This window comes from Trachurus japonicus, chromosome 10 (genome assembly GCF_045865225.1).
Source record: "Trachurus japonicus isolate A0001 chromosome 10, Traja_1.0".
Taxonomy (NCBI): domain Eukaryota; kingdom Metazoa; phylum Chordata; class Actinopteri; order Carangiformes; family Carangidae; genus Trachurus; species Trachurus japonicus.
This window is the reverse complement of record NC_140916.1, coordinates 10,483,696-10,509,356: the sequence shown is the minus strand read 5'-3', so window position 1 is coordinate 10,509,356 and position 25,661 is coordinate 10,483,696. Positions and strand designations below refer to the sequence as shown.

Genomic DNA, 25,661 nt, shown 5'->3' with positions numbered 1-25,661 from the left:
TAAGGAGGAAGAGGAGGAGGAAGACGAGAAAGAAAGGAGGAAGATAAGGAGAAAGAGGAGGAGGGAAATGAGGAGGAGAAGGAGGAAAAGAAGGAAGAAGACAAGAAAGAAAGAGGAGGAGGAGGAGGAAGAGAAGGAGGAGGAGAAGGAACAGGAAGAGGAAAAAAAGGAAGAGGAGGAGAAGGAAGATGAGAAAGAAAGAGGAGGAGGAGCAAGAGAAAGAGGAGGAGGAAGAGGAGGAAGAGAAGGAAGAGAAGGAAGATGAGAAAGAAAGAGGAGGATGAGCAAGAGAAGGAGGAAGGAGGAGGAGGGGAGAAAGACAGAGGAAGAGGAGGAGGGGGAGGAGAAGGAGGAAGGGGAGAAAGAAAGAGGAAGAGGAGGAGAAGAAAGAAAGAGGGGGAACAGGAGAAAGAAAGAGAAAGAGTAGGAGGAAGGAGAGGAAGAGGAAGACGAAGGAGGAGGAGAAGGAGGAAGAGGAGAAAGAAAGAGGAAGAGGAGGAGAAAAAAGAAAGAGGAGGAAGAGGGGGAAGAGGCAAAAGAAAGAGGAGGAGGAAGAGGAGGAGGAGAGAAGGAGGAGAAGGAGAAAGAAAGAGGTGTGTGTGTACAACTCACCCGATGTACTGCAGTGGATGGCTCTGATGAATAACAATCCTACACGTGGGGCACGTGTTGTTCTCCTCCAGATACTTCACTAGGCAACTTCTACAGACTGCAGACACACACACACACACACACACAGAGACACACACACAGACACACACAGAGAGACACACACACACAGAGAGACACACACACACACACACACACACACACACAGAAACACACACACACACAGACACACACACACACACACACACAGACAGACACACACACACAGAGAGAGACACACACACAGACACACACGGACAGAAACACACACACAGAGAGAGACACACACACACACACACACACAGAGATACACACACGGTTAATCTCCAAGTTACAGGTGTGCAGCACATAAAGCCTAAAATTGCAGCAGCAATGACAGTTTTTAAATGACTGAGTTTCACTGAATGGTCGTTGATTAAAAGAAATGACAGAGTGTGTGTGTGTGTGTGTGTGTGTGTGTGTGTGTGTGTGTGTGTGTGTGTGTGTGTGTGTGTGTGGTGTTTTGCTGCAGCGCTGATGTGATGTGAATGTGTTGGTCTGTGTGAGTGAAGCTGCAGCGCCGCCGTGTGGACGCAGCAGGAACCACAGCGTCTGAGTGAACTGAACCTCTCTGTGGTTTGATAAGAGACGATCACATTAAACATTGATACTGATCAATAATGAGATCAATCACAGGTCAGATATTCACTGATGAAGGCAAACAGAATTAACTAACCCTTTTTCAGAACTTTTTAAAAATATATATAATCTATTTTTCACCTTTGTAACTAGTAAATTTGCCCTAAGTGGGATCAATATAAAGTCGTATCTTATCTTACTGGCTTGTATTAATTTTTATTTCTCATGTTTTACTTATTCATATATTTTAAGAGCTGTTTCTTTTTCTTTAAATAGTCTACTTTTATTTCTGGGTAGTTTAAATTTATCTCCTCTATTTTAGCCTTTTATCATTTCATCTCCTGTATTTTGGCTTCATTTTAACTGGATATTTAATATAAAATCATATATTTCATTTATTGTTTTACTCACTTTAGTACATCTGCTCTGTTTTATAGTTTAACAAGTTTATATCTGTCCTCTATTTATCATTCTTTTCAGTAAGAACAGCTTTATACCTGCTCTTATTTGGCCATAAGTGGATGTTTTTCTTAGTTTAAACAAACGGGTTTAGTCTAGCTCTAGGTCACATTCACACTGATAAACCTTTAAAGCAGGTGACTGGTTGTAATGTTGTGGCTGATTTGTGTATTTCAGAGAATAACTGAAACTATAAATTAAGTCTAAACGGAGAAAACAAGTTTGATGAACTCCTCTTCATATTTACAGATGTTTACACGTGTCATAGTTCAGACCAACATCACTGTTCTGTATCTTCTCCGTCCTGCAGCGTCGACCTTCACTCAGTCGTCAGAGTTTCTTTGGTTTGTCTCTAAAACCTCCTGATATATAAATATAAACGTCATTAATATGATTTGAACACAAACTCGTTCCTCCTCCGTCTGCTCCTCTGGGATTTTTCTCACCAGGTCAAAGCGTCGAGTGCAGCCGCTCCAGGAAACAAACACGTCGACTTTGATTAAACTGCTCAAACCACAGTGATGATGGCGGCGCTGAGATCGGCCCCAGGCCTCTGTCATCAGACTGCAGCACCACACAGCTAAGATTTTCACAATAAAAGCCTCTAAATATCAGCTGTGGATTCTGTAGAGAACCAACAACATCTGGCCTGATGTTGGAGCGTTGAGGTCGTCGTCACCGTGACCTCCAAGGACGGTCAATCTGGCGTCAGGTTTTTGTTGTTTAGTGTTGGTTATTATAATTACTATTATTATATTATTGAGTTGTTCGTTAAAGGAACAGTTCACCAAAAAATTAGATTCAGTCATTAGTGACTCACGCTCATGCTGATGAATACTCCGGAGTAGTTTTTTATTCCTCATATTCCTCAAAGTGCATCTGGAGACCCGGGAGGCCGGTTCATAGTCCAACGAAAACTTTATATGAGAGTAATAGGGCCCAACACAAAAACCATTTAATATTCCTCCACACTGCTCATCCGTTGCAACCCAAGTGTCCTGAAGGGATACAGTCCAGAGTTAGTTTACTGGAAACAACGTCATTTAGGACATTTTTACAGCCTAAACAGTCCTGTATTGAATTTGCCTGGTGCACGCTCTCACGTTCACGGGACGCACGCGGACGTGACCGGACTTGCTTAAATGGTGTTGTTTCCAGTAAACTCCTGACTTTATCCCTTCAGGACACTTGGATTGCAGCAGACGAGCAGTGTGGAGGAATATTAAATGGTTTTTGTGTAGTTTTATGGACGTTTTTGTGTCGGGCCCTATTACTCTCATATAAAGTTTTCTTGGACTACGAACCGGCCTCCCGGGTCTCCAGATGCACTTTGAGGAATAAAAAACTACTCTGGAGTATTCATCAGCATGACCGTGTGAAATTCATTTTTTGGTGAACTATTCCTTCTTATTCTGTTTTCTAAATTCATTTTTTCCTGTTTAATTGCTTCATTTTATGTCTTAAATCTATTTCTTAGTCTCGTTTGAAATGAAGGAGAATTGATTTAAAAAAAGAAAAGGCGGTGCAGGAAGTCGTGTGGCCTGACGGTCGAGGAATCAAAGAGGAAGCTCGGCACGAGAACTGGTTTCACAAGAGCGATGAAAGCGCCAGTGAAGCTCAGATGGTCGGCAGCTGCGTCGCTCACACACACACACACACAAACTTAACACTAACTGCATTAATGTCAATCCAACAGAAAACAATAGAAAACTTTGGATTAAATAATTTAACGTCACAACTCATCGACTCTTTTAAAGCTTGTTTATCGAACGTCGCTGGAACAGAAAAGTAAAACTTAATCATCTGTTCCCTGTTAAACTTCTCGTTTGATTCCTCTTCGTCTTTTCTCTCTTTGTAACTTCTGCTTTGAAAAACTCAACGATCAGAAAACATCTGGACGACCTTCAATCACAATCACAGTTCTCCTTTAGAAAACTCCACAAAACCAACAAAAGCTTTTTTTTTTTCTATTGTCAATTATGTTCAAATTCTCAATAATATGAATTCACAGCTTCAGAAAACAAACTTTTGCTCCGTTAACGACTTTAATCAGTTTTGTTTCTCCGCTTTGAACGTTTCCATTTGTTTGTTTACAGTAGAAAACTGATTTATTACTGATTGTTTATATGAGAACAGAGTGCGTTCTGTCGTCATGAAGCACAACGTCACCACTGTCTTTAAATCATCAACACTGTTATAATAATAAGAATCAGGATAAACTTGTTGTCGTTTTGTTTCGGTTGACGGACGATTATTCAGATTTAACTCTGAGAATGAACTCGTTCTCGCAGAAAATTGCTTCTAATTACGACGAATAAATCAAAACAGATCTGAGAACGAGACGGTTTTACATCATAAAAACATCTATTAATATGAGTCTTTCAGGGAGTTTGTGCAGCTGAGGACGGATTATTATGAAACTCATCAGGACATAAAGACACAAGAGATGCATCTTAATGAGAGAACTGATTAATAAAGACACAGTTTACATGCAGCTGCTGAATCATCCTAGGCTACTTTACACCACGATGATGTGTCTGTAGCTTTCTCTCAGCTTTTACCTGGTTGAATAAAGGGTCACTAGAATATTAATAATAATTATTACTATCATTATTATATATATGGAAATAACACTAGTGTGTGTGTGTGTGTGTGTGTGTGTGTGTGTGTGTTGTTGTTGTTGCAGGAAACAAGAGGATTCACAACAATGCAGAAGAACAGGAAGAGATCAGGGAGGTGAGAGGACGAAGAGGAAGAAAAGGAGGAGAGGGGAAAGAGAAAGAGGAAGAAGAGGAGGAGAAAGTGGAAGAGAAGGAGAAAGAGGATGAGGAAAAGGAGGAGAAGGAGGAGGACCAGAAAGAAAGAGGAGGAGGAGGAAGAGAAGGAGAAGGAAGAAGAGGAAGAGGAAGAGGAGGAGAAGGAAAGAAGAGGAGGAGCAAGAGAAGGAGGAAGAGTAGAAAGAAAGAGGAAGATGAGGAAGATGAGGAGAAGGAAGAAGAGGAGAAAGAAAGAGGAAGAGGAGGAGAAGAAAGAAAGAGGAGGAAGAGGGGGGAGAGGAGAAAGAAAGAGGAGGAGGAAAAAGATGAGGAGGAGAAAGCGGAAGAAAAGGAGAAAGAGGAGGAGGAGAAGGAGAAGGAAGAGGAGGAAGACAAGAAAGAAAGAGGAGGAGGAGTAAGAGATGGAGGAAGAGGAGAAAGAAAAAGGAAGAGGAGGAAGATGAGGAGTAGGAAGAGGAGAAAGAAAGAGGAGAGGAGGAAGACGGGGAAGAGGAGAAAGAAAGACGAGGAGGAGGAGGAGAAGGAGGAAGGAGAGGAAGAGGAGGAGGAGGAGGAGAAGGAGGAACAGGGGGAAGAGGAGAAAGAAAGAGGAAGAGGAGGAGAAGAAAGAAAGAGAAGGAGGAAGAGGGGGAAGAGGAGAAAGAAAGAGGAGGAGGAGGAGAAGGAGGAAGGCGAGAAAGAGGAGGAGGAGGAGAAGGAGGAAGAGAAGGAGGAAGAGGGGGAAGAGGAGAAAGAAAGAGGAGGAGGAGGACCTACAGGTGTGTAAGCACTCGGTGACGGTGGTGGCGTCGATCAGGTAGCCCTCACACAGACGACATGTGATGTGGGCGTTGATGTGACACAGTTTAATCTTCCTCGTCAGCATGTCGGGGTTCTGGGGAGGAAGAGGAGGAAGAGGAGGAAGAAGAAGAGGTTAAAACATCTGTAAAATAAAATTCAGCTTCAGAGATCAAAACTTTAACATCAAAATTAAAACATCTTCACATCGAAACTGAACAAAATGATCAACGCATCAGGAAAATTTAACTAATTAAACTAAAATATAATGTGTGAATGTGGCTGAAAAAAAGTTTGTGACCGAAGTGACGATGACACAGTTTTTTGCTTATATTATTTATCAGATCAGAAGATGAATTGTTCAGACCTGACAAAAACAAAATAGAGTTGAACTGTTTCCAATCAGGTAAAAAAGTAGAGACATAAAGACCAATTATTTATCTTCATGTATTGATCAACACTCCTGTTCTCCCTCTATTACACTCTGCAGGTCACACGGTCGCTGTCTGACTGACGGAGCCTCGTTAATAAAAACAGGTCACAGGTTTAATCTCCATTGTCTCTGCTCTACAACCACAGATAAAACACCGACTGCTCCGTACGTTACATAATAACGTCACAGATGTGCAAACAGGCGAGGATAAAACTCTGAAAACACTGCAGCAAAAACAAACGTTAAAATCCTTAATGGTTTTTTGCTGTTTTTTTTTTTAACTGTGGCTGAATTAAGCTGCGTTTTCAGACCAGATCGAGGACGTTTGGTCAGAATTTAAAAAGTTAACTGAGGTGAAATTAACTCCAGAGAAATGTCCAGAAATCTGAGCAGGAGGGAGAATAAATACATTTATATTAAACTTTATTGATTCAGGTGAATCCCACTGAGACAGAAAACTCATTATTTTTTAATGTAATCTTATCTATTCTTATTTATTTTTTTATTTTACTTAAGAAAACTGCTGCCGTCTCTTCTTTGTCTTATTTTAAATGTGTCTCCTTTTTATTTTGCAAACACCGTGACAGGAAGAACGGCCTCTCGCTCCCATGTTAAACAAAGGTTTTTCATGAAAGTGACACTAAACAAAGGGAAACCTGAATGTACATTAAACAATATACTAAAACAATACATTATCAATGAGTTGACGATAGAAATTGTTTTAAAAAAAACCCAATAAACTTTTAAAAATTGTAGTAAAATAAAAGACACAAGGAAAATTTAAATTTAAAATGTGTTAAATTTATAAAACTATCAATATGATCAATGATAAGTGCTGTAGCTTAAATAAAAGTTAAAAACTCTTTCTCTTTATCTCCAGCTGTGATGCACAGAAGGGAATCAAACACAGAACCTTGCTGACTAACCACTGGACCACTGTGCCGCCCCCATGGTCACTATTTCCATCCATTATCAATACACTAATCAACCGGTGCGTTCACAATCACCAATAATCAGCAGGTTAATAAAGTGAATATTATTTTTTCCTATACATCACCCACTGTTACAATAAATTAATTTAAATATTTTACATTTAATCAATCGATATTATTTGATTGATTATTTGAGTCTATTTTGAGTCTAAATGCACAAAGATTATTTTCTTTTAAAGGGTAAATGAGTTAAATCTTCAGTTATATGAAGAATCAGCTGATGAAACAGAAACGTCTCAGTGCAGCTTCTCTCTGTTTCTCTCTGCAGCTCCGACTCTGTTCATACTCCGACCTCAGACGAACTCGAAGAGGAGGAGGAGGAAGAAGAGAAGGAGGAGGAGAAAGAAGAGGAGGAAAAAAGAGGAGGAGGAAGACGAGGAGGAGCAAGAGAAAGAAAGAGGAAGATGAGGAGGAGGAGGAGAAGGAGGAAGAGGAAGAGAAGGAGGAGGCGGAAGAGGAGGAAGGCGAGAAAGAAAGAGGAGGAGGAAGAGAAGGAGGGAGAAGAACAGGAGGAGAAAGTGGAAGAGAATGAGAAAGAGGAGGAGGAAAGGAGGGGGAGAAGGACAAAGAGAAGGAGGAAGACAAGAAAGAAAGAAAGAAAGAAAGAGGAGGAGGAGGAGGAGGAAGAGGAAGAGAAAGAGGAAGAGGAGGAAGAAAGAGGAGGAAGAGGAGGAGAAGGAAGACGAGGAAGACGAGAAAGAAAGAGGAGGAGGAGCAAGAGAAGGAGGAAGAGGAGACATTACATTACACTGTTGCAATAAATTAATTTAAATATTTTACATTTAATCAATCGATGTTATTTAATTGATTATTTGAGTCTATTTTGAGTCTAAATGCACAAAGATTGTTTTCTTTTAAAGGGTAAATGAGTTAAATGTTCAGTTATATGAAGAATCAGCTGATGAAACAGAAACGTCTCAGTGCAGCTTCTCTCTGTCTCTCTCTCTGTTTCTCTCTGCAGCTGTTTGACGCTGCAGCTCCGACTCCGCTCAGACTCCGACCTGAGACGAACTCTCTCAGATTAAAACTAAAACACAGAGCAGAGCAGGTATCAGTGTATCAGTGTATCAGTGTATCAGTGTATCAGTGCAGCGTTCAGTCCACAGGTGGAGACGGAGAGCTGCGGTGTAAGAGACGGACCGATACACCGGCTCTTTCATCCACTCAGCTGCTTCTATATTCAGTTTGTATTTGTTATTTAGTTGTTGCACTTTGTCTGAACCATCCACGGCTTTTTTTTTCTTTTTTCATTTCAAACCCTTTAGGCAACTTTTGCTGCATCCATCTTCCATCTTGTATTGTTCTCTGTTATTGTTTTAAACATTATGGGGTCACAGGATTTTATTATTTCTATTTCTCTGGTTTTGTTGTTTGTTGTTTCTCTTTTTCTTTTTCTGTGCAAGCACTATGTAACTTTTCTTTTTGCTATATAAGATATACTATCACCATTATTATCTTATCTGTTCAATTTCTTTGTTGCCCTTGTTTCTAACTACCTGTATTTATAAACACACACACATATACGGCAGGGAAAATCAGTATTGAATAGACTTGCATGGTGAGCAGCATAGAGGCCATGGCGGTTAAATGCATTACTCATTGTTTTTGTTTTTTACTGTATCTGCTAATTGCAGGTCTGTCTACAGCTCTGTCTCTCTTCTTAGTTTTCTGTGAGGACCTGGTCGTGGACAGTTTAAGGTGAAATGTTGTTTTTAGTTCCAGATTAACCCTAACCCTTTCTAAATGAATTTTAACTTTTAACTATTGTTTCTGAGAATTAACTCTTTGAAACCACCTACACTGATGTGCTGCTTTTAGGGGTCAGGGTTTCTTTCTTTGACAAACACAGCTTGTATTCAATAGTATTTTAGAAAAAAGACCTGAAAGTAACGAGTACTTTTCAGCCTTTCTAGAAATTAACTTGAGTAAAAGTAAAAAAAATTGGAAATGTATTCAAGTAAGAGTAATAAGTACCAAAGAAATCTAATAAGTAAAGTACAAATCACTGGATATGTACTTAAGTACAGTGCTCAAGTAAATTTACTCCGTTACTGTCCACCACTGCCTTATCAGGCGTCAACTAAACCAGCTGATATGACTTAACTTTCTAAATACTGACGACTCCAGCTGCTTTTTTGTCTTTCCAAACCTCTTTGCACCTCCTCCTTTTCCTCATGTGTTCAATACCTATTCCATGTGTCATTTCACTTTATTACACATTACTTAATTTAGAGACATAAATGTTTGGATTCCTTTGTATGTGTGCATTACTTGGGTTTTTTGTTTTTCATTTTCCAAAGGATCAAAGGATCATTGTTTTCTTAAACTGATGGCTCCAACTTAGAGGGAAGTTGTTTAAAGACTTGAAAGATGTCACAAAATGTTTTTGGATGAATGATGTACCAAGTTCAAAAATCAATAAAGATATGTGTTAAAAAACAAAACAAACGAAGAGCAACTTTCAGTCTTAGGAGTCTTTGTGAATACAGGCGCTGATCATCAAATCAACAGTTTAAAGGTTTTTATGATGTTATGAAACTGGTCAGATGTGAAGATTTGAACCGAATCTGTTCAACATCACTGGATCGTAATGAAACAAACTAACAAACCAAACGTCTTCTACAGCCTGAGTATCGACACACAACTGGGCCCGACTCCGTCTCAACTAAAGAGCTTCTTTGTTTCTGCCTGAAAAGCAGGAAAAGTAAAAAAAATAAAAATAAATACTACCACCTAACACCCAGCTACATTTTTACCCTTTTTTTTCTCTTTTAACAACTCAAAACATAACTAATAATAAACATAAAGCTGTGGATGGGACCAAGTTACAGATTTGACATGTAAATAAACTAAAAATAAACAGTATTGTGGCTTTAAGATGTGACTTCTTCCTCCTCATGATCAGCAGCAGGTTGTTGTTTGACGGCTTCGTTCTTCTTCTCCGACAGAGACGACGTTTTAAACTCAGTGAAATCGGCTGATTCGTGTCTTTAAAGAAAATGTTTGAAGCTTCTTCTCGACTCTGAGGAGATGAGACGGAGGAGTTTCACTAAAACCTGACGTGTGTCTGAGCGTGAATCACATCTACTGGTGTCGTTCTGTCTCCTCCTTTGTGTTTTCCTGATGAAAACAACTGTTTTTACTCTTTACGCTCGTTTTCCTCGACACATGAAGCCAGTTGCACAGTAACCGACACCGACTTTCAGCCAAAAACCAGCAGATGTGAAATCGCAGCCGACTGCTCTTCAGTTAACGGACGGTTGTTGTGTCCAGTGAATCAGACGTCGTTTAGAGGCTCCAGGCGGGATCTAGAATAAAAATAAAAATAAAAAACCCCACAGCGACTGAACGGCTGAAACATCTGGATGCTGAGGTCGATACGAGGGAGATAAAGACGCCTGATGAATCCAGATGTTGTCATCTGAAGGTGACGATGTTTAAATCCTCTAAACGTATTCAGGAAGTTAGAAAAACTGTTTATGAGACGGATCAGGGGAGATCGGTCTGATTTATCTTCAATATTTGTGATTTTCTTTTCAAGAAAATGTGTCAAATATTCCTCATTTTAGCTTCAAGACTGTGAGAATATGTTTTGTTTTGTCTCTTCTGTGATAGAAAATTAAATATATTGAGCTTTTGAAGAGTTGGTCGGACAAAACCAGTGATTTCAAAATGTTTCTGGAGGTTTTAGATCCAATTTCAAACCAGTTAATTGAGAAAATTATCATATTTTTATTTTTAAGTATTTAATTTAAAAAGTTAAATATCTGACAGTGAAATTCAAATGTTAAAACTTTTATTTCCCTCAAATTTATTATCGATAGATAGATAGATAGATAGATAGATAGATAGATAGATAGATAGATAGATAGATAGATAGATAGATAGATAGATAGATAGATAGATAGATAGATAGATAGATAGATAGATAGATAGATAGATAGATAGATAGATAGAGATACTTTATCGTCTATCAAGTAAAAAAACAGAAATGTCTCTTTAAAACAGCTCAATGAAACATTAAAAACACATAAAAATCACAGACATAGCCACTAAAACACATTCAAAGTGCGTCCAGTTTCCCGTTGGTTTGTGGGTCAGTGAAGGCATCGTCACCAGCAGCAGCAGCAGCAGCAGCAGCAGCTGTGTGTGGTTCTTACCCCTAAAACCGCCATGCGTCGACTGTGGATGGAGCAGCAGCCACGTCTCTTCCTGCGGTTGATCGGCCGACGGCGTTAGCTCCTCATCATGGAGAGTCTCTCATCGGAGCCTGGAGAGGGAGAGAGGGAGGGAGAGAGGGAGGGAGGGAAGGAGAGAGAGAGGGAGAGAGAGGTCAGTCGTCTGTTGTTGTTTATCAACGACAATCAGGATCAACAGTGAGAGCGAGGTCAGAGAGCTGACGACAGCGGCTGCTTCAGTGTCACACAAACTGTCTCAGATATCAACGACACAGAACTGAACAGGAGGGAAGGACAAACTGCAACGATGTCGATGATGTGAGTCTGAGAGTTTAAGAAACTAAACACGAAACAGCCACGTTCTGTTTTTGGTGCAGTAAGAATCAACAAGTCTAATGAAAATGAGCCTCAGTTTTTTAGTCCTGGGTCAAACAGATGTGACGTTCAATGTCCAACAACAAACAGTTACTATTTCAAAATGAAACCGGAAACAGAGTCAGAGTCCACAATGTTTGAGGAGGAGGAGGAGGAGGAGAGAAAGGAGAGAAAAGAGAGGGGGAGAAAGAGAAAAGAAAAAGGACAAAGAAAGGAGAAGAAAAGCAAGAAGGAAAAAAGAAAGGATAAGGATAAAAAGGTGATAAAGGAAAAAAGAAGGTGGAGGAGGAGGAGAGGAAGAAAAGAAAGGAAGAGATAAAGAAATGAGAAGAAAAGGAAGGAGAAAAGAAAGAATACGGATAAAAAGGTGATAAAGAAGGAGGAGGAGGAGGAGAGGAAGAAAAGAAAGGAAGAGATAAAGAAATGAGAAGAAAAGGAAGAAGGAGAAAAGAAAGAATACGGATAAAAAGGTGATAAAGAAAAAAGGAGGAGGAGGAGGAGAGGAAGAAAAAGAAAAGAAAAAAGAAAGGAAGAAAGGTGATGAAGAGAAAACGAAGAAGAACAAAAAGAAGAAAAGAAAGGAGAGATAAGGAAAGGACAAGAGGACCATTGAGAACTGATCAATCAGGCCGTCACCTTGTTCCACCAGGTGCATGATGGGAAATAATCTCAAAGGACTCGACACGTCAGACTGAGATGAAGTGACATCAGAGAGAAAGTGTGTGTGTGTGTGTGTTTTTGACTTGACTGAGCGACAACAAACAAATAAACAAACAGACGAGGAGCTGATGTTGTCGCCACGGAGACGCAACTCGTCGTCACAGTCACCACCACTACTACCACTGTGGTTGTCAGTCACCGTGGCAACACAGGGAACAAATCTGAGTGATGAGTCGGAGCAGCAGCATCATCATCATCATCGTTGTCGTCTGAGTCAGTGGTCGGAGAGGAGGACGACCGCTACAGTCACAACACCACACACACACACACACACACACACACAGTCTCACACACACATGCGAACGCGAGGAAACACACACACCCTGACACACAAGAACACACACACACACACACACTCTTTAAAGTCTCCGGTGACCAGACTAACTCCAACCTGCCTCTGTCTGATCATCAGACCGTGAAATTAACCCAGTTAGTCGACAGAGATGAAACGTGGCGAGGGCTGCTGAGGACACACACACAGACACACACACAGACACACACACACACACACACAGACACACAGACACACACGCACACTAACACACACAGACTGATGAGCCTCAGACAGATGTTATCGTCACATGACGCCCGGCGACTCCTCAGTGATGATGTGGTGTTTTATATCTGTGAGGTTGGGCCGAGGTCACTCACACACACACACACACACACACACAGACAGACACAGACACACACACACACACACACACACACACACACACACACAGACACACACACAGACACACACTCAGACAGGTGTGAACACATGAACTGTGTCGGCAGTGAGAACAACATTGAGGGTGAGGACATGACAGATGCTGACAGATGTTTCCAGGACGATTCTTCAACACGTCGACGACGGCGGTGGACGGACGTCGTGGAATCAGACCGAGGTGAAACGATCTCTACACCCGCCGCCGCACGTTGTCATAACGACACCAAGATAAAAGTCTTAATGAGTAAAACCATCATTAGTGTGTAAATATTAAAGGTGCATTGTGTAGGAATTACTCCCATCTAGCGTTGCGGTTGTATATCACAAGCAACTCATCGTATTTTTCATGCTGCATTCACATGAAATTGGGCAGACGGCAGACGGACGACAGCCACTGCACGTAACGGCATAAACAAGCCTCTATGTAAACAAGTGGTCCGTCAGCACGAGGCAAAACGGACAATATGTTGTCATGGCGATGTCGTATTGTTTACCTGACCCACATTTTACCGGCTTTTTCTCCACTTCTGTGACTAAAATTACATCTGGTTTGTTACCGACGGCCGTCTGCCCGCCTGCAGATGAATGCAGAATCAGTGTAACGCTCCATTCCTCCTCACTGCGTTACCGCGGTGACTTTTCACAGACGCCACCTCGACCTGAGCCGACAGCTCCGGTGTCTCCGCTGAGTTTCCGTGATTCATGAAAAACATACTTTTGAACCAAATAATCGATTTTCGTGAATAGATAACAGGAGAAGTTACACAATGTCCCTTTAAAGGGAAACTCTATTATGCTTTTCCAGCTTTTCAGACTTATAAATATGTTTAAAATGCTGGATGATGGTTCTAGAGGACGTGGAAGTGCCATATCATGAGGTTTATGCATTTGGAGGTAAACCCTGCCAGATGTTTTGGATTTCTCTGCACGTTGTGTTTTACTCGGTTGCACTGACTTTTTTTAACATTAAAGTCACGTTATTTCCCTGTTTTTTTTTTCTTTCTTAGGAGTGAATGTGAGGCTCTACAGGCAGAGGATGTTGTCATGATGTTGTGTAAAACAGCCTTTATTTACATAATTTTCAGTATTTATAGACATGAGGTGCAGGAATTTAAAGCTCAGCAGTGATTCAGCAGCACAAAGGCAAAAATAAATGATCATAAATACTGAATAAGGAGGGAAATACTGAGATATCTGATTGTGAGTCTATTGTTGAATCTGTAGCTGTGGTTCAGACTGATGATGATGAAGATGGAGACCTTCAGACAGACTGAAGATGTTTGTTCTCTCTCTGTTCTCAGCTGTTTGAGCTGCTGCGGAGGAAAGAAAAAAAACAGACTCAAGGCGACGTATAGAGGAAAAGATAAACCCTCCTCCTCCTTCTCTCTCCGTCTCAGTTCAGTTCAGTTCAGGTCACTTCAGTTTCTCAGTGACGCCGCTGCTGTTGTCTCTGTGTCGTCTGAGGCTTCGCTGATCTGAACCTCTGTGATCCGTCGCTCTCCTGTTGGACGAGCGGGAAAAGACTCAAAACCGTGAAGAGAATCAGCTGCAGTTCAGCCGAGGACACAAACACACACACTCAAACACACACACACACACACACACTTTCTCTCTCTAATCACGTTTCAGTCCAAATGCAGCACAGATTTTTCACCCACTTCCCTGAGCGTCGAGGTGATTCGTCATCGTCTACGTCACCAGGAAGCGGTTCGAGTCCGTGAGCAAAGTTCTGATATGTCCAGTCGACACGTCCAAGACTAAATTACTCACCCTCCTCCCCCCTCCTCCTCTTCCTCCCTCCTCCTGCTCCCTCTGCTTCCTCTCCCCTGTTTAATGACTCTGCACATTAAACTCCTGATATTTATCTTCAGAGCAGCACGACGACGTCCACATCCACATGCACACAGTTCACCGCCGTTTGATTTCTGACTAATGTGACACACGAGTGCAACAGTTTAAATCACTTAAACCCAGTCCAACGTGATTAAACGTTGAGATTAAAAGGATCTAAAATGAGATTATATGATATTAAGACGTTTGTGGAAATACAACACACACACACACACACACACACACACACACACTCTGAGGCTGCAGCTATTGATTTCTGCCATTAGGAAAACATTGTCTTTTAGCTAATTAATGACTCGTTTGACCTGATCGATGTCAGAAAACAGTTAAAAAAAACATCAATAAACCAGCTGCACTTGGGGAATTTCAACTTTAAAGGGATAGTTCAACATTTTGGCAAATTGACCCATTGCCATAATCCCTATAGTTTTAGGAGTAGGTTTGTTACCTTTAGCCTAATTGTCGGAAGTTGTTGTTGCTAGTTGTTTTTAGATCGACTGAGCAGGCTCATGAAATTTCTTGCAAATACAGAGACTGCTTGCTAAAAAACTCCCCCGATGGGAACGTGCATCAGCTGTTTCGCGTGAATTTACCTCAAAAACTACTCTGTCTCGTAACGTTCTGTTATTATTTTATAGTGTGGTGAATGTGCAGGTCACAACTTGTCCACCAGAGTGTTTTGGAGTTGTTGGATTGTGTATTTGATGAGTTTGATGAGGGAAACCAAGAAATCCCATTAGCCTCCGTAGCGTAGCTCTGAGCAGCTCGCGGCTCTGCTCCGCCGTTCTAAAAATAGCTTGCACCAACAATTAAAGGTAACAAACCTACTGCTATGACTATAGGGATTATGGCAATGGGCCAATTTGCCAAAATGTTGAACTATCCCTTTAAAGTCATTAACGATTTGTTTTCTATCAGTTTGACACATAATTTATCGATGAATCGGCTCTAAAATATCAAAACAAACACTTCAGATGAGAAAAAACCTGAGTCTGATTCATAGACGTGTTTGAACTGTAGTGATTCATGATGAGACTACAGATCTTCATCCTCCTCCTCCTCCTCCTCCTCCTCCTGAAACCTGTCGAGCTGGCCACGGTTTCCCACAATCCTTCACTCCGACTCATTCACACTCACGCCGACACCTTCACAGAGAAAAACCAGCAGCAGCAGCAGCAGCAGCAGATCTGATGCTGTTCACTGGCTCATGTGATTAAAGCTGCACAAACAACAACAAGAAGTTACACAACGTCAAAGTCTGAAGGACGTAAACAAACTTTAAATGGCTCCAAGAAACTTCAGATGTTTGCCGCTGAATATCTCAACTGATAAATATCTATCAATCATCTCCACAGGTAACTTCTCCTCGAAGATCTCGTCTCCTCATGTTGTTGTTGTTGTTGTGGCCTCTGGTTCTCGACCTGGAGCCTCGAGGTTCAACAGATTATTAAAGAGATAAAAACATGAAAACAACATATTATTGTTGTTTTCTTTCCTGGTATTGGATCAGTAAGTATTTGCATATTAGCCAAGTTCAATGTCATAATCCAGGTCTTGGTGTTTTTTAATTTGATCGAACAGATAATTAAAAGAATCAAAAACAACATATGTGACCTGATCCAGCAAAATGAGTCACAGTGGTCCACATTTCAAAATTGAAATTTATTTTTTATATTGTTGAAACTATAGAACATCTCTGGTCAGCAAACTCTGGCGTCTGTTCCTGTACAATGTGATTGCACACACCCTATACAGTCCCTTGTTGTCCTATAGGCACCATTCAACAAATCTAGCGATTCACATGCAGTTTACAGCTTGTCTCTATCATAAACGGTTCAGAAGTTATTTCACCTTTTGTAAAACATCTGCAAGCGTTGCATCCATGTTACACTCGGTTTAGCATCAACGCTACACTCAACTTAGCATCTGTTCCTGTGCTACGTGATTACACGCGGACCCCGTCCTTTGTTGTCATAGAGGCACCATTCAAGGACGCTTGGAAAGTGGACAATCTCACGTTTCACATGCAGTTTACAGCTCGTCTCTATTATAAACGGTTCAGAAGTTATTTAATATTGTGCTCGTCTCTAGAGGGTTAAAAGTTGCAAGTCAGAGCAGGTCGCAAATAATTGCTGAACATTTTAACATCTTCAGGCGTCTTAAAGTTCTTCTAATAAGACAAAACCAAGATGGAGGAACATCTCGTTCTCATGCAACATTTTTACATTTTGTCCTAAATGCACAGATTTCTCATAAATCAGCCAAACAGTCCTGAACCTGTTTAAGAGGAGCTGCAGCTTCATGAGATTTCATCATCTTTGCAGAAACGATGCAACCAAAAAGGCTTCCTTTGTGCTTTGGTCTGGCCTGGTCTGGTTTATCAACGTTCATGCATTCATTCATAAAAGTTAGTAAAAAGGAAAATGCAGCTCAGCTTTTAAAAACACATCCACATGTGCATTCAGGCAACTTTGCAGATTAAAACACACATTTGTCTCCAGGGCTCCAGATTTACTTCTTTTTCTTCCTTGTTTACACTGGATTTAGTCCTGGTCCTTTATAATAATACATAAAAATGTAAAATGATGTCACAAAAATCTCCAACCTGTTTCTGTCTGAGGTGAAATATCAACAAAGTCACAACAGAATAACGAAACCCAGCCGCTCACGAGAGGCTGAAGAGGAAACGTGACTTTACATGTGAAAACACTCGTTACACCTCATTTAATTCATGTCAAAATGTAAAATCATTGAAGTCCAGAGGTCAACAAACAAACAGACAAACACCACACGGTGATGTGGATACGAGGGTCAGTTCAAAAGCTTTAAAAAACACAAAACAACCTGAGGACTGATCTGGTTTGTGTTTCATGTCTTTGACAACGAGCAGCACCGGTCAGATGTCATTTCAAGGCAGCGCCAGGAATAAAACATGCCGTGCTTTTATTTTGTCGGGTATAAAAGATGCTTAAATTAATATTTACTAGGAATAAATAGATATTTGGTGGAAGAAACAGGGTTTTGGCAAAGTTTTCTACAAGATAATTGAAGACGAGGAGGATTTCTTGTTTCTATGAACTGAGACAAACACGGAGTTGGCAGCGTCTCAGCGCTGGACAAACTGTATCCTGTTCACTGATTGTTGTGAAAACCGTTCGTGGACACAATCAGGACGAATCCCAGAGCAGCAGCAGCAGCAGCAGCAGCAACAACAGCAGCTGGAGCCAAGAGAAAAACACACCAACTCCACAATCTTTGAGAACAGGAACAGAAACTTGATTTTGTTGTCAACAGACGCCAAAGACGCTGGGAAACAAAAACACAGACAGAGGAGGCAGAAGAGGGGAGGCGTTCAGGATCGCAACACGTTTAAACGGCTGAAGAGGAAGTAACAGAGAGAGAGGAAGAAGCAGCAGAATCAACGTCAGGTTTTTTTTTTTTTGGGAAAAACGTCACGACTGAAGCTGCAGCTGACGAACAGAAACAGTGACAACGGTCGACGTCCCTGCTCCGTAGGAAACGTCTCATATCAGACACCGATTCAGATTAAACAGCAAAAAAAAATCAGCTTTGAAAACAGAAAACAAAACACAACGCCAAATTGAGTTTCTGGTTCTTTAAACCACAAATATATGATATCAACATTTCAAAATAAAATAGAGGAAAAAGGATAGTTAATAGTTCACCAAAAAATGAAATTTAGTCATTAGTGACTCACCCTCATGCTGATGAATACTCCGGAGTAGTTTTTTATTCCTCAAAGTGCATCTGGAGACCCGGGAGGCCGGTTCATAGTCCAATGAAAACTTTATATGAGATTAAAAGCATCCGAAACAAAAACGTCCATAAAACTACACAAAAACCATTTAATATTCTTCCACACTGCTTGTCCACTGCAATCCAAGTGTCCAGAAGGGATATAGTCCAGAGTTTTCCCAAGACAACGGTAACGTCCGCGTGTATTGTGTGAAAGCGAGAGCGCGCCCCAGGCAAATTCAATACAGGACTGTTTAGGCTGTAAAAATGTCCTAAATGACGTTGTTTCGAGTAAACTCTGGACTATATCCCTTCAGGACACTTGGATTGCAGCAGACGAGCAGTGTGGAGGAATATTAAATGGTTTTTGTGTAGTTTTATGGACATTTTTGTGTCGGGCCGCATTACTCTCATATAAAGTTTTCGTGGGACTACGAACCAGCCTCCCGGGTCTCCAGATGCACTTTGAGGAATAAAAAACTACTCCGGAGTATTCATCAGCATGAGGGTGAGTCAATAATGACTGAATTCATTTTTTGGTGAACTATTCCTTTAAGATCAAGATGTCAAAATGAAAATTGAATTTGAAAAGCGGAAAACTAACATGTTAAGTACTAGTTTTCAATATTTAGTTGAGTTATTGGAAAAAGGAGAAACTGAGTGATAAAATCTTTCCATATGAGAAGTGAAGAAATATCATCCGTTCATTTTCACACAGAAATTAGACCAAGACCTGGAAATGAGCAAATGGGAAGTGAAGAGTGTGTGAAACGGATCATGTGACCAGAGTCATGTGATCAACATGGCAAAGGATGTGGTGTCATAATTTAAAAATAAAAAAGTGGAAGTAAAAGCAGCTTTTTGTGAATATCTCAGATCAACATCAGTGAGTCGACACCTGGGATACAGATGTCGATGTCACATCTGTTTTGTTCATTATAAACCAGTGGGAAAATAGGAAAACGGCACCGAAACGATTCAACTATTGATTATCTGACGACGAACGTGAAGTGTGAACTGATTTTCTTTCAAGCAGCTCGGTTTTAAAACTCATAAACGACTCGTTCTGTGTTTTTAAACAATCGATTTTCTTCTTCTTCTTGCTCCACTGCAACGACTCTCGACGACTCTGAGCTGCTATTATAATGTAATTCGAGCTTTAACACTGATTCATGTCCTGCGGATTCAGCCAAGTCTGGAGATTAACAACATTTGCAGTCAATCACGAGCTGAACAACTGTCTCAGTAGCTGATCACACACACACACACACACACACACTCACTCTCTGGCATCACAAAGGCGGCCCTGTTGCCCTGTTGCCCTGCCTGTGGCTGCTGAGTGTTTGGCCCCAGTAGAAGTTGCTGCCAGCTGGAGAGACGGCCTCCGAAGGTCTGCACCCGCGGACGGAGCCAGGAGGAGAGGCCTCGGCTTGTTGTGGAGGCTTTGGCTGCACTTCAAACACACACACACACACAGTCCTAGGCCACACACACACACACACACATCAGTGATACACGCTTAGATGCATGACAAAAAAAAGAAAAAGAAAAAAAAAGACTCACACAAAAAAAATGGAAATGTGCCTCCGGTCCAACTCGGCACACCAGCGTCCACACACACACTGTCACACATACTCACACACACACACTGTCACACATACTCACACACACACACACACCCACCCAGCGTCACACACACCGTTATTGTCTCCTCCTAATTCTCTGTGATGGCCCTCCGTCCTCCTGCCAGCGCTCGGTGCCTCGGGAAATCAGTCAGACAATAGACGAGATCCAAGGAGAAGCAGACTGCAGCCGGACGGGAGGCCAGGAGGCCAACACACACACACACACACACACACACACACACAGGGCTATACACAGACGACGAGAGGAAACACAGAGAGTAACTGAGGCTAAGATATAGTCTGTGATGGAGTCGGTGAGAGTGCAGTGCAATAGAAACAATAGAAGTTACACTAGTGGGAGTAGAAGTAGTATAGTAAATAGTGGATAAATAGTGGTGAAAGTAGTAGAAGTAGTAGTTTAAGTAGAAACAAGTGTCATTAGTATCATTATTTAGTAGTAGAAGTAGTACTTTTAGTAGAAACAAGAGCCATTGGTATCATTATATAGTAGTAGAAGTAGTAGTTTTAGTAGAAACAAGAGCCATTGGTATCATTATATAGTAGTAGAAGTAGTAGTTTTTGGAGAAACAAGTGGTTCCCAACCTATTTTGGCTCGTGACCTCATTTTGACATCACAAATTTCTGTCGACCCCGGATCACGTGATCGCGGCCGTCAATCATGAGGCAGCATCAGCTCAGATATTTTTATATGCTGCATTTTATTTGAACTCGATTTATTGTTGAGAAAGTGAAAGTATAGAATAAAGTTGTTTAAGATTGTTTACGGTGTTTTTAATCATAATTTTAAAAATAATAATAATTAGTTACGTTTTTTTTTTTGATCAATTACTAGACATTTCAGGCAGTTGGTCTCACCTTTCTTTATTATTAGAAATGCAACAGTTACTGTCGGCCGTAACTACGCCAAAATAACAACAGCGCTGAATTTGTCTTACAGCTCTCCTTCATTTTCCGCTCTCCCACTCCCCTATAGACCCCTTCATGGCCTACGTCACTGTGACGTCAAGACGTTCACTGGAGGCAAAACAACTGACCCTGCATCTGTTTAGACAGGCGTCTACTGTGTACGGGACAGGTTTTAAATTAATTTTGAACAAATGTTATCATGGAAAATATATAATAGGTTCTGTTTAAAAGAGTAAGAACAGAAGGAAAGAGTCGGATCCAGAGCAGCATTCATTTACAAGCACCAATTAAACTTCTTGTAAATAAACGCAGGGGTCGACAATATAAATGGCCCAGTGGCCCGGACGTACTTTTCAAACCGTCAGGGCCACCAGAACGCTCCAAACACTGGCCCGGTGGGGCCAGTGAAAATAATGCCTTGAGAAAAATATAACAAGTAAATAAATAAATCTAATTTCACATTAAATCCCTGTGGTTTGAAATGATAACTGTCAAATCGTCTCGGTAATTAGTGCTAAGAGATCCCGACCCGATCAACGACAGAGACATCTCTACTTTCTGTGCGCAGCCAGCGCTGTGCCCTGGCACGTCAGCACCACCTGCAAGCAGCTGCAGCTGCAGCTCCAGCTCACTCACTGCTGCTGATAGAAGGTCGTCACAAGAACCGATAAAAACCTTTTTCTTAACCATGAAACTTCCCTCCTCCTCAGCGCGTCGGGTCGAGTCCTGTCGGGACCGACGCGAACGTTACACACGGGCCAGAGCTCGCGCTGGGGCGCCAGCTGTTCGGTGTGCGCCACAGCGGTGGCACGTCACGTGACATTTAGACCATAATAACAACAACAAAAAAACGTGTGTAAACGCAAAACTGAGCTGAAAATGAAACAATGAGTCAGTTTTGCACCAGTCTGTGGAAACAGCCTAAACGTGAATGAATGAGAACAACAGTTATATCACTGAACTACTTGGAGGATAAAAGTAATGACTACATAACTTCATGTTTGTGTTGAGGCATATTTACCATTTTAACTCTGTTTTTACTTCATTGTTAAACCACAGTGGAGGCTAAATATGTGAAACAGTTATTTATTTATTAAATAAAGTAGCCTGATGAATTTAAAAGCACTTTGGCCCAGAGGGCCAGTGGCAAATTTCCCTTATTGTCTACCCCTGAAACGTGTAGGCTACTCCGCCCAGTCCGAGGTCTCAACGGGCCGGACCGAACAACACGACCGGACGTACCGGGTTCAGGTTGAAAACATTTAATAGCTCGGATCAGCGGACCACCGGCTTCTTTTTTCTTTCTTTCTTTTTTTTTTTTGCCGCGGTCCGGTCTACAGCTAAAAGCTCGTGAGGTGAGTCCGGGGCCACATCGGGTCCAGGTTTCAAATTGCTCAAACAGGCGATCGTGGGCTTTCAGAGGTTTAACTTACTACATTTACAAGAACTACTGTAGCAGAAAATAGAAATAAAACCCGACTGGGCGTCTGTTTGAGACTCAGCTTTTATTTGAGAATTTACTGTACATATGACGGTCTGGAGTCAACTTTTTAAAATAACACTCACGGTCTCGGAGGGTGGGTGTACTATATTCACTAGTAAAATATGACTTTTCCTCGTCCATTCTTGAAAAAAGAGTCCGTTAAAACATGCTAACCAGCGTTTACAAGCTACCGCGTTACAGACGTTTTGCGTCCAGCTATGCCCCGCCCACCCGGATGTTTACAATCTGTGTGTATCTGTCAATACACACACACACTCTCACTTCCTACACTCACCCCGCCCCCTTGCTTACTCATCCAACCTCATACCTAACCTGTCTATACCAAACACGTTCACTGACAGTAACATTACTGCAGGGTCATTATTTAGTGGTATTTGTGGTGGTAGTAAAGGAAGTGATAGTTGCAGAATGAGTAGAAGTCGTAGTGTAAGTGGTAAAAGACGTGGTAGCAGTGGAAGCAGTAGAAACATTCATTGTAGTCATAGAAGTAGTAGTAGTGTATTATTAGTAGTAGTAGTGAAAAAAGTGTAGTTGTAGAATGAATAGAGGTTGTGCAAGTTGTAATAAGCAGCAGAAGCAGCAGCAGCAGTAGTAGTAGTAGGTAAAAACAAAAGTGGTAATAAATTCATAGTAATGTCAGTAGAGAAGAGAAACAAATATTAGTATAAGCAGAAGTATAAGCAGGGGAAATAGTAGTGGAAGTAATAGTAGTAGTATTGCTTATAGTAGAATAAGTATCTTCTTCTAGGTGCCAGCTGGTGCAGGATTATAAATCACAGTGAAAGTCCAAAGTAGAGGATAAACAAGATTTATTATCAAAATGCAAAAAAGCAACAGGTGAAACGTGTTGTTCTGTTTTTACTTTCGATAATAAATCTTGTCTGTCCTATGATGCTCTAGCGTGCGCTGGAGTAAAGTACTACATGTAATTTGACTAATCACAGTCTCACAGCAGCGTCATCAAGCAACAACAACCACACACACACACAGCTGTTGTTCTGACTCAGTCTGATGTTCAAGATGTTTTTTTTTTTCTTCTGTTTGACTTTGAGCTAAAAGTGTCTCAGTGAGGAGGAAGATACTGAGAACAGTACACACACAGTACACACAGTACACACAGTACACACAGTACACACAGTACACGCAGTGCTCCTCCATGTTTCTCCCTGAGGATTCATCTCACACACCTGATCTCTGACACGTCGTCACCACCTTAAAAACTCAACAGTCGACTTCACCAGGTAAAATCTTAGAGATGTTGGTTAAAGGGATACTCTGTAATGTTGCTCTTGTATTGAAGCCCCGACATGAGAAACTGTTCCGAAAAAAATTAAGTAAGTCTATATTTGAAGCTTGTTTGTAGCGGAAGCTCCCAGTGTCTCAGTTCACTGCTCTGCCTGTGTAGACGAGCACTATGGAGGTATTTGGATGTTTTTTGGTGTGTCTTTTTGGATGAAGAAAAGTGAGCCCCGTTCGCTACCATCATATGGACATGCAGTGCTGCACGGAGCCCCACTGTAACTCTGAGAAGGCACAGATGGCTCTGAAACTTCTCCCAACCCTTAGTCGACATGAGGGTGAGTAGATAATGAGTGAAATTTGAATTTTGGGTGAACTATCCCTTTAAAACCTGTCATTTCTTCTGAAATAAACCAGGAAATATCAGGAAAAAACAACTTTTTGTTGATGAGTGAAGAACAAACTGAGGCCGATTCTCCAAACTCACCAGAGCTGAAATGATCACAGTCACTCAGATCATCTACTTATCATTTCTGATAACGTTAAAAAAAAAAGTTAAATATTATCTTATAGTTACGATTTAACTCAAAAAGTTAAATCATGGTGTTTGTGCAGATTTAAATCAAGTTCGTAATGTTGATGCTTTATAACAGGAACAGGAACGAGTCGCCTTAGTTCAATGAAGTTAACAGACCCGTCACAGCAGACTTTCACTTTCATTTCAGTATTTTATAAATTAGAGTATTTCACATCAATAAGTTTAAATAGATATAAAGTTTTTAAATGGTTTCACCTTCTTCTAAAAGTCAAACACTGAGTTTCCTACAGCTCCTTTCTGCACAGTGAGACGGAATAAAGTTGTAATTACACCTCCAGCGTTTCTGTTTAATGAGTTAAGAATCAATTCTCAATCAGGCCGTGAACAGGAATCGATTGGGAGCTTTACAAACAGATTTTCTTTGCGCAAAGTTGTGTGAACTCAAACAAAACTCACTGGGTTTGTAAGATGTTAAGACGTTTGGACAAGGCGACGGCGCTTCAGTCATTTATTTTATCGTTTTAACCATTCTCTGACCCTTTAAAAGGCAAAACTTTGTTCATTAAACACAAATAAACACTCGACATTTCAATGTGAGACAATTACACAGCTCTGAGATCGTTTACCGACTGTTTTGTTTTGCATCAACTTCAAACGTCTCAGTGATCAATGAACTCATCCAGGAGTCACAAACAGATTTTAAAGCTGCTCATAGATAATTCGTTTTTATTTTACCTTTAATATTAAAGTTGAGTCTCTTTGATGTGAACAGGCGTCAGAGCGTTAAACTCAGGTCAGCAGCTCAGATCACAGTTTTATCACGTCTCATCTGAACCTGAACTTGTTTTTGTTTTTATGTTATATTTCATAAAATCTGAAACAAACTGCGGTCACGACTCCGTCTCTTCTTCATCAGCCTATTTTTCATGTTAGCAACAAGCACAAGGTCGCTGTGGCGCTGAACGCAGCCCGGCTGCTGGAGCATCTTTTCTCTGAAGGTCAGAATAATGCTGTTATTGATTAGAAGAATCGATATCAGAGTGTAGAGCCGAGTGTTTACGGACTCACTTTCGAGGATGCTGCATGTTCTTTTCAAAATAAAAGGAAACTAGAATAACTGTTTCGTGGTCGTCTGCCTGCGGCGCAGAGCAGGTTCACGTTACATCAGTGTTAAAAAAAAATCAGTGCGAGTCATTTTTAATCTTGACCATTGACCTTTAGCCTTCAACTTCTAAATGAATTCACATGGACGTTCGAGCCAAATTTCAAGAAGTTCTTTCAAGACGTTACTGAGATCTTGTTGTGTTCAGCTGTGTTTTTTGACCTTTGACCTCTGACTACCAATTATCTCATCAATACGTCCTCGAGTCAAAGTGAAGGTTTGTGCCAAATTTGAAGAGGCTCCTTTGAGGGATCCTCAAAATGTAAGAGTTTCAATATTATAATTTTGGGGACATTTTAAGCTTTTACTGATGAGTACAGTAAGGAGAGACAGGAAATGTGGGGGAAAGTGAGGCTTTAAAGGGATAGTT

The 25,661-nt window shown here is 41.0% G+C and overlaps 1 protein-coding gene across 2 annotated transcripts in view; it reads right to left on the bottom strand.

The window, feature by feature from the left end:
* pcgf3 (polycomb group ring finger 3) overlaps window positions 1-25,661 on the bottom strand; it is a 72,871-nt gene that overhangs the window by 27,447 nt on the left and 19,763 nt on the right. For both annotated transcript variants that reach the window (XM_085789239.1, XM_085789240.1), the window contains exons 2-4: window positions 10,865-10,974; window positions 5,259-5,376; window positions 613-709 (exon numbers count right to left, since the gene is read on the bottom strand). In XM_085789239.1, the coding sequence (XP_085645365.1) occupies window positions 613-709; window positions 5,259-5,376; window positions 10,865-10,879 (230 nt within the window). In that variant the 5' untranslated portion in view covers window positions 10,880-10,974. The remainder of the gene's footprint in view (window positions 1-612; window positions 710-5,258; window positions 5,377-10,864; window positions 10,975-25,661) is intronic.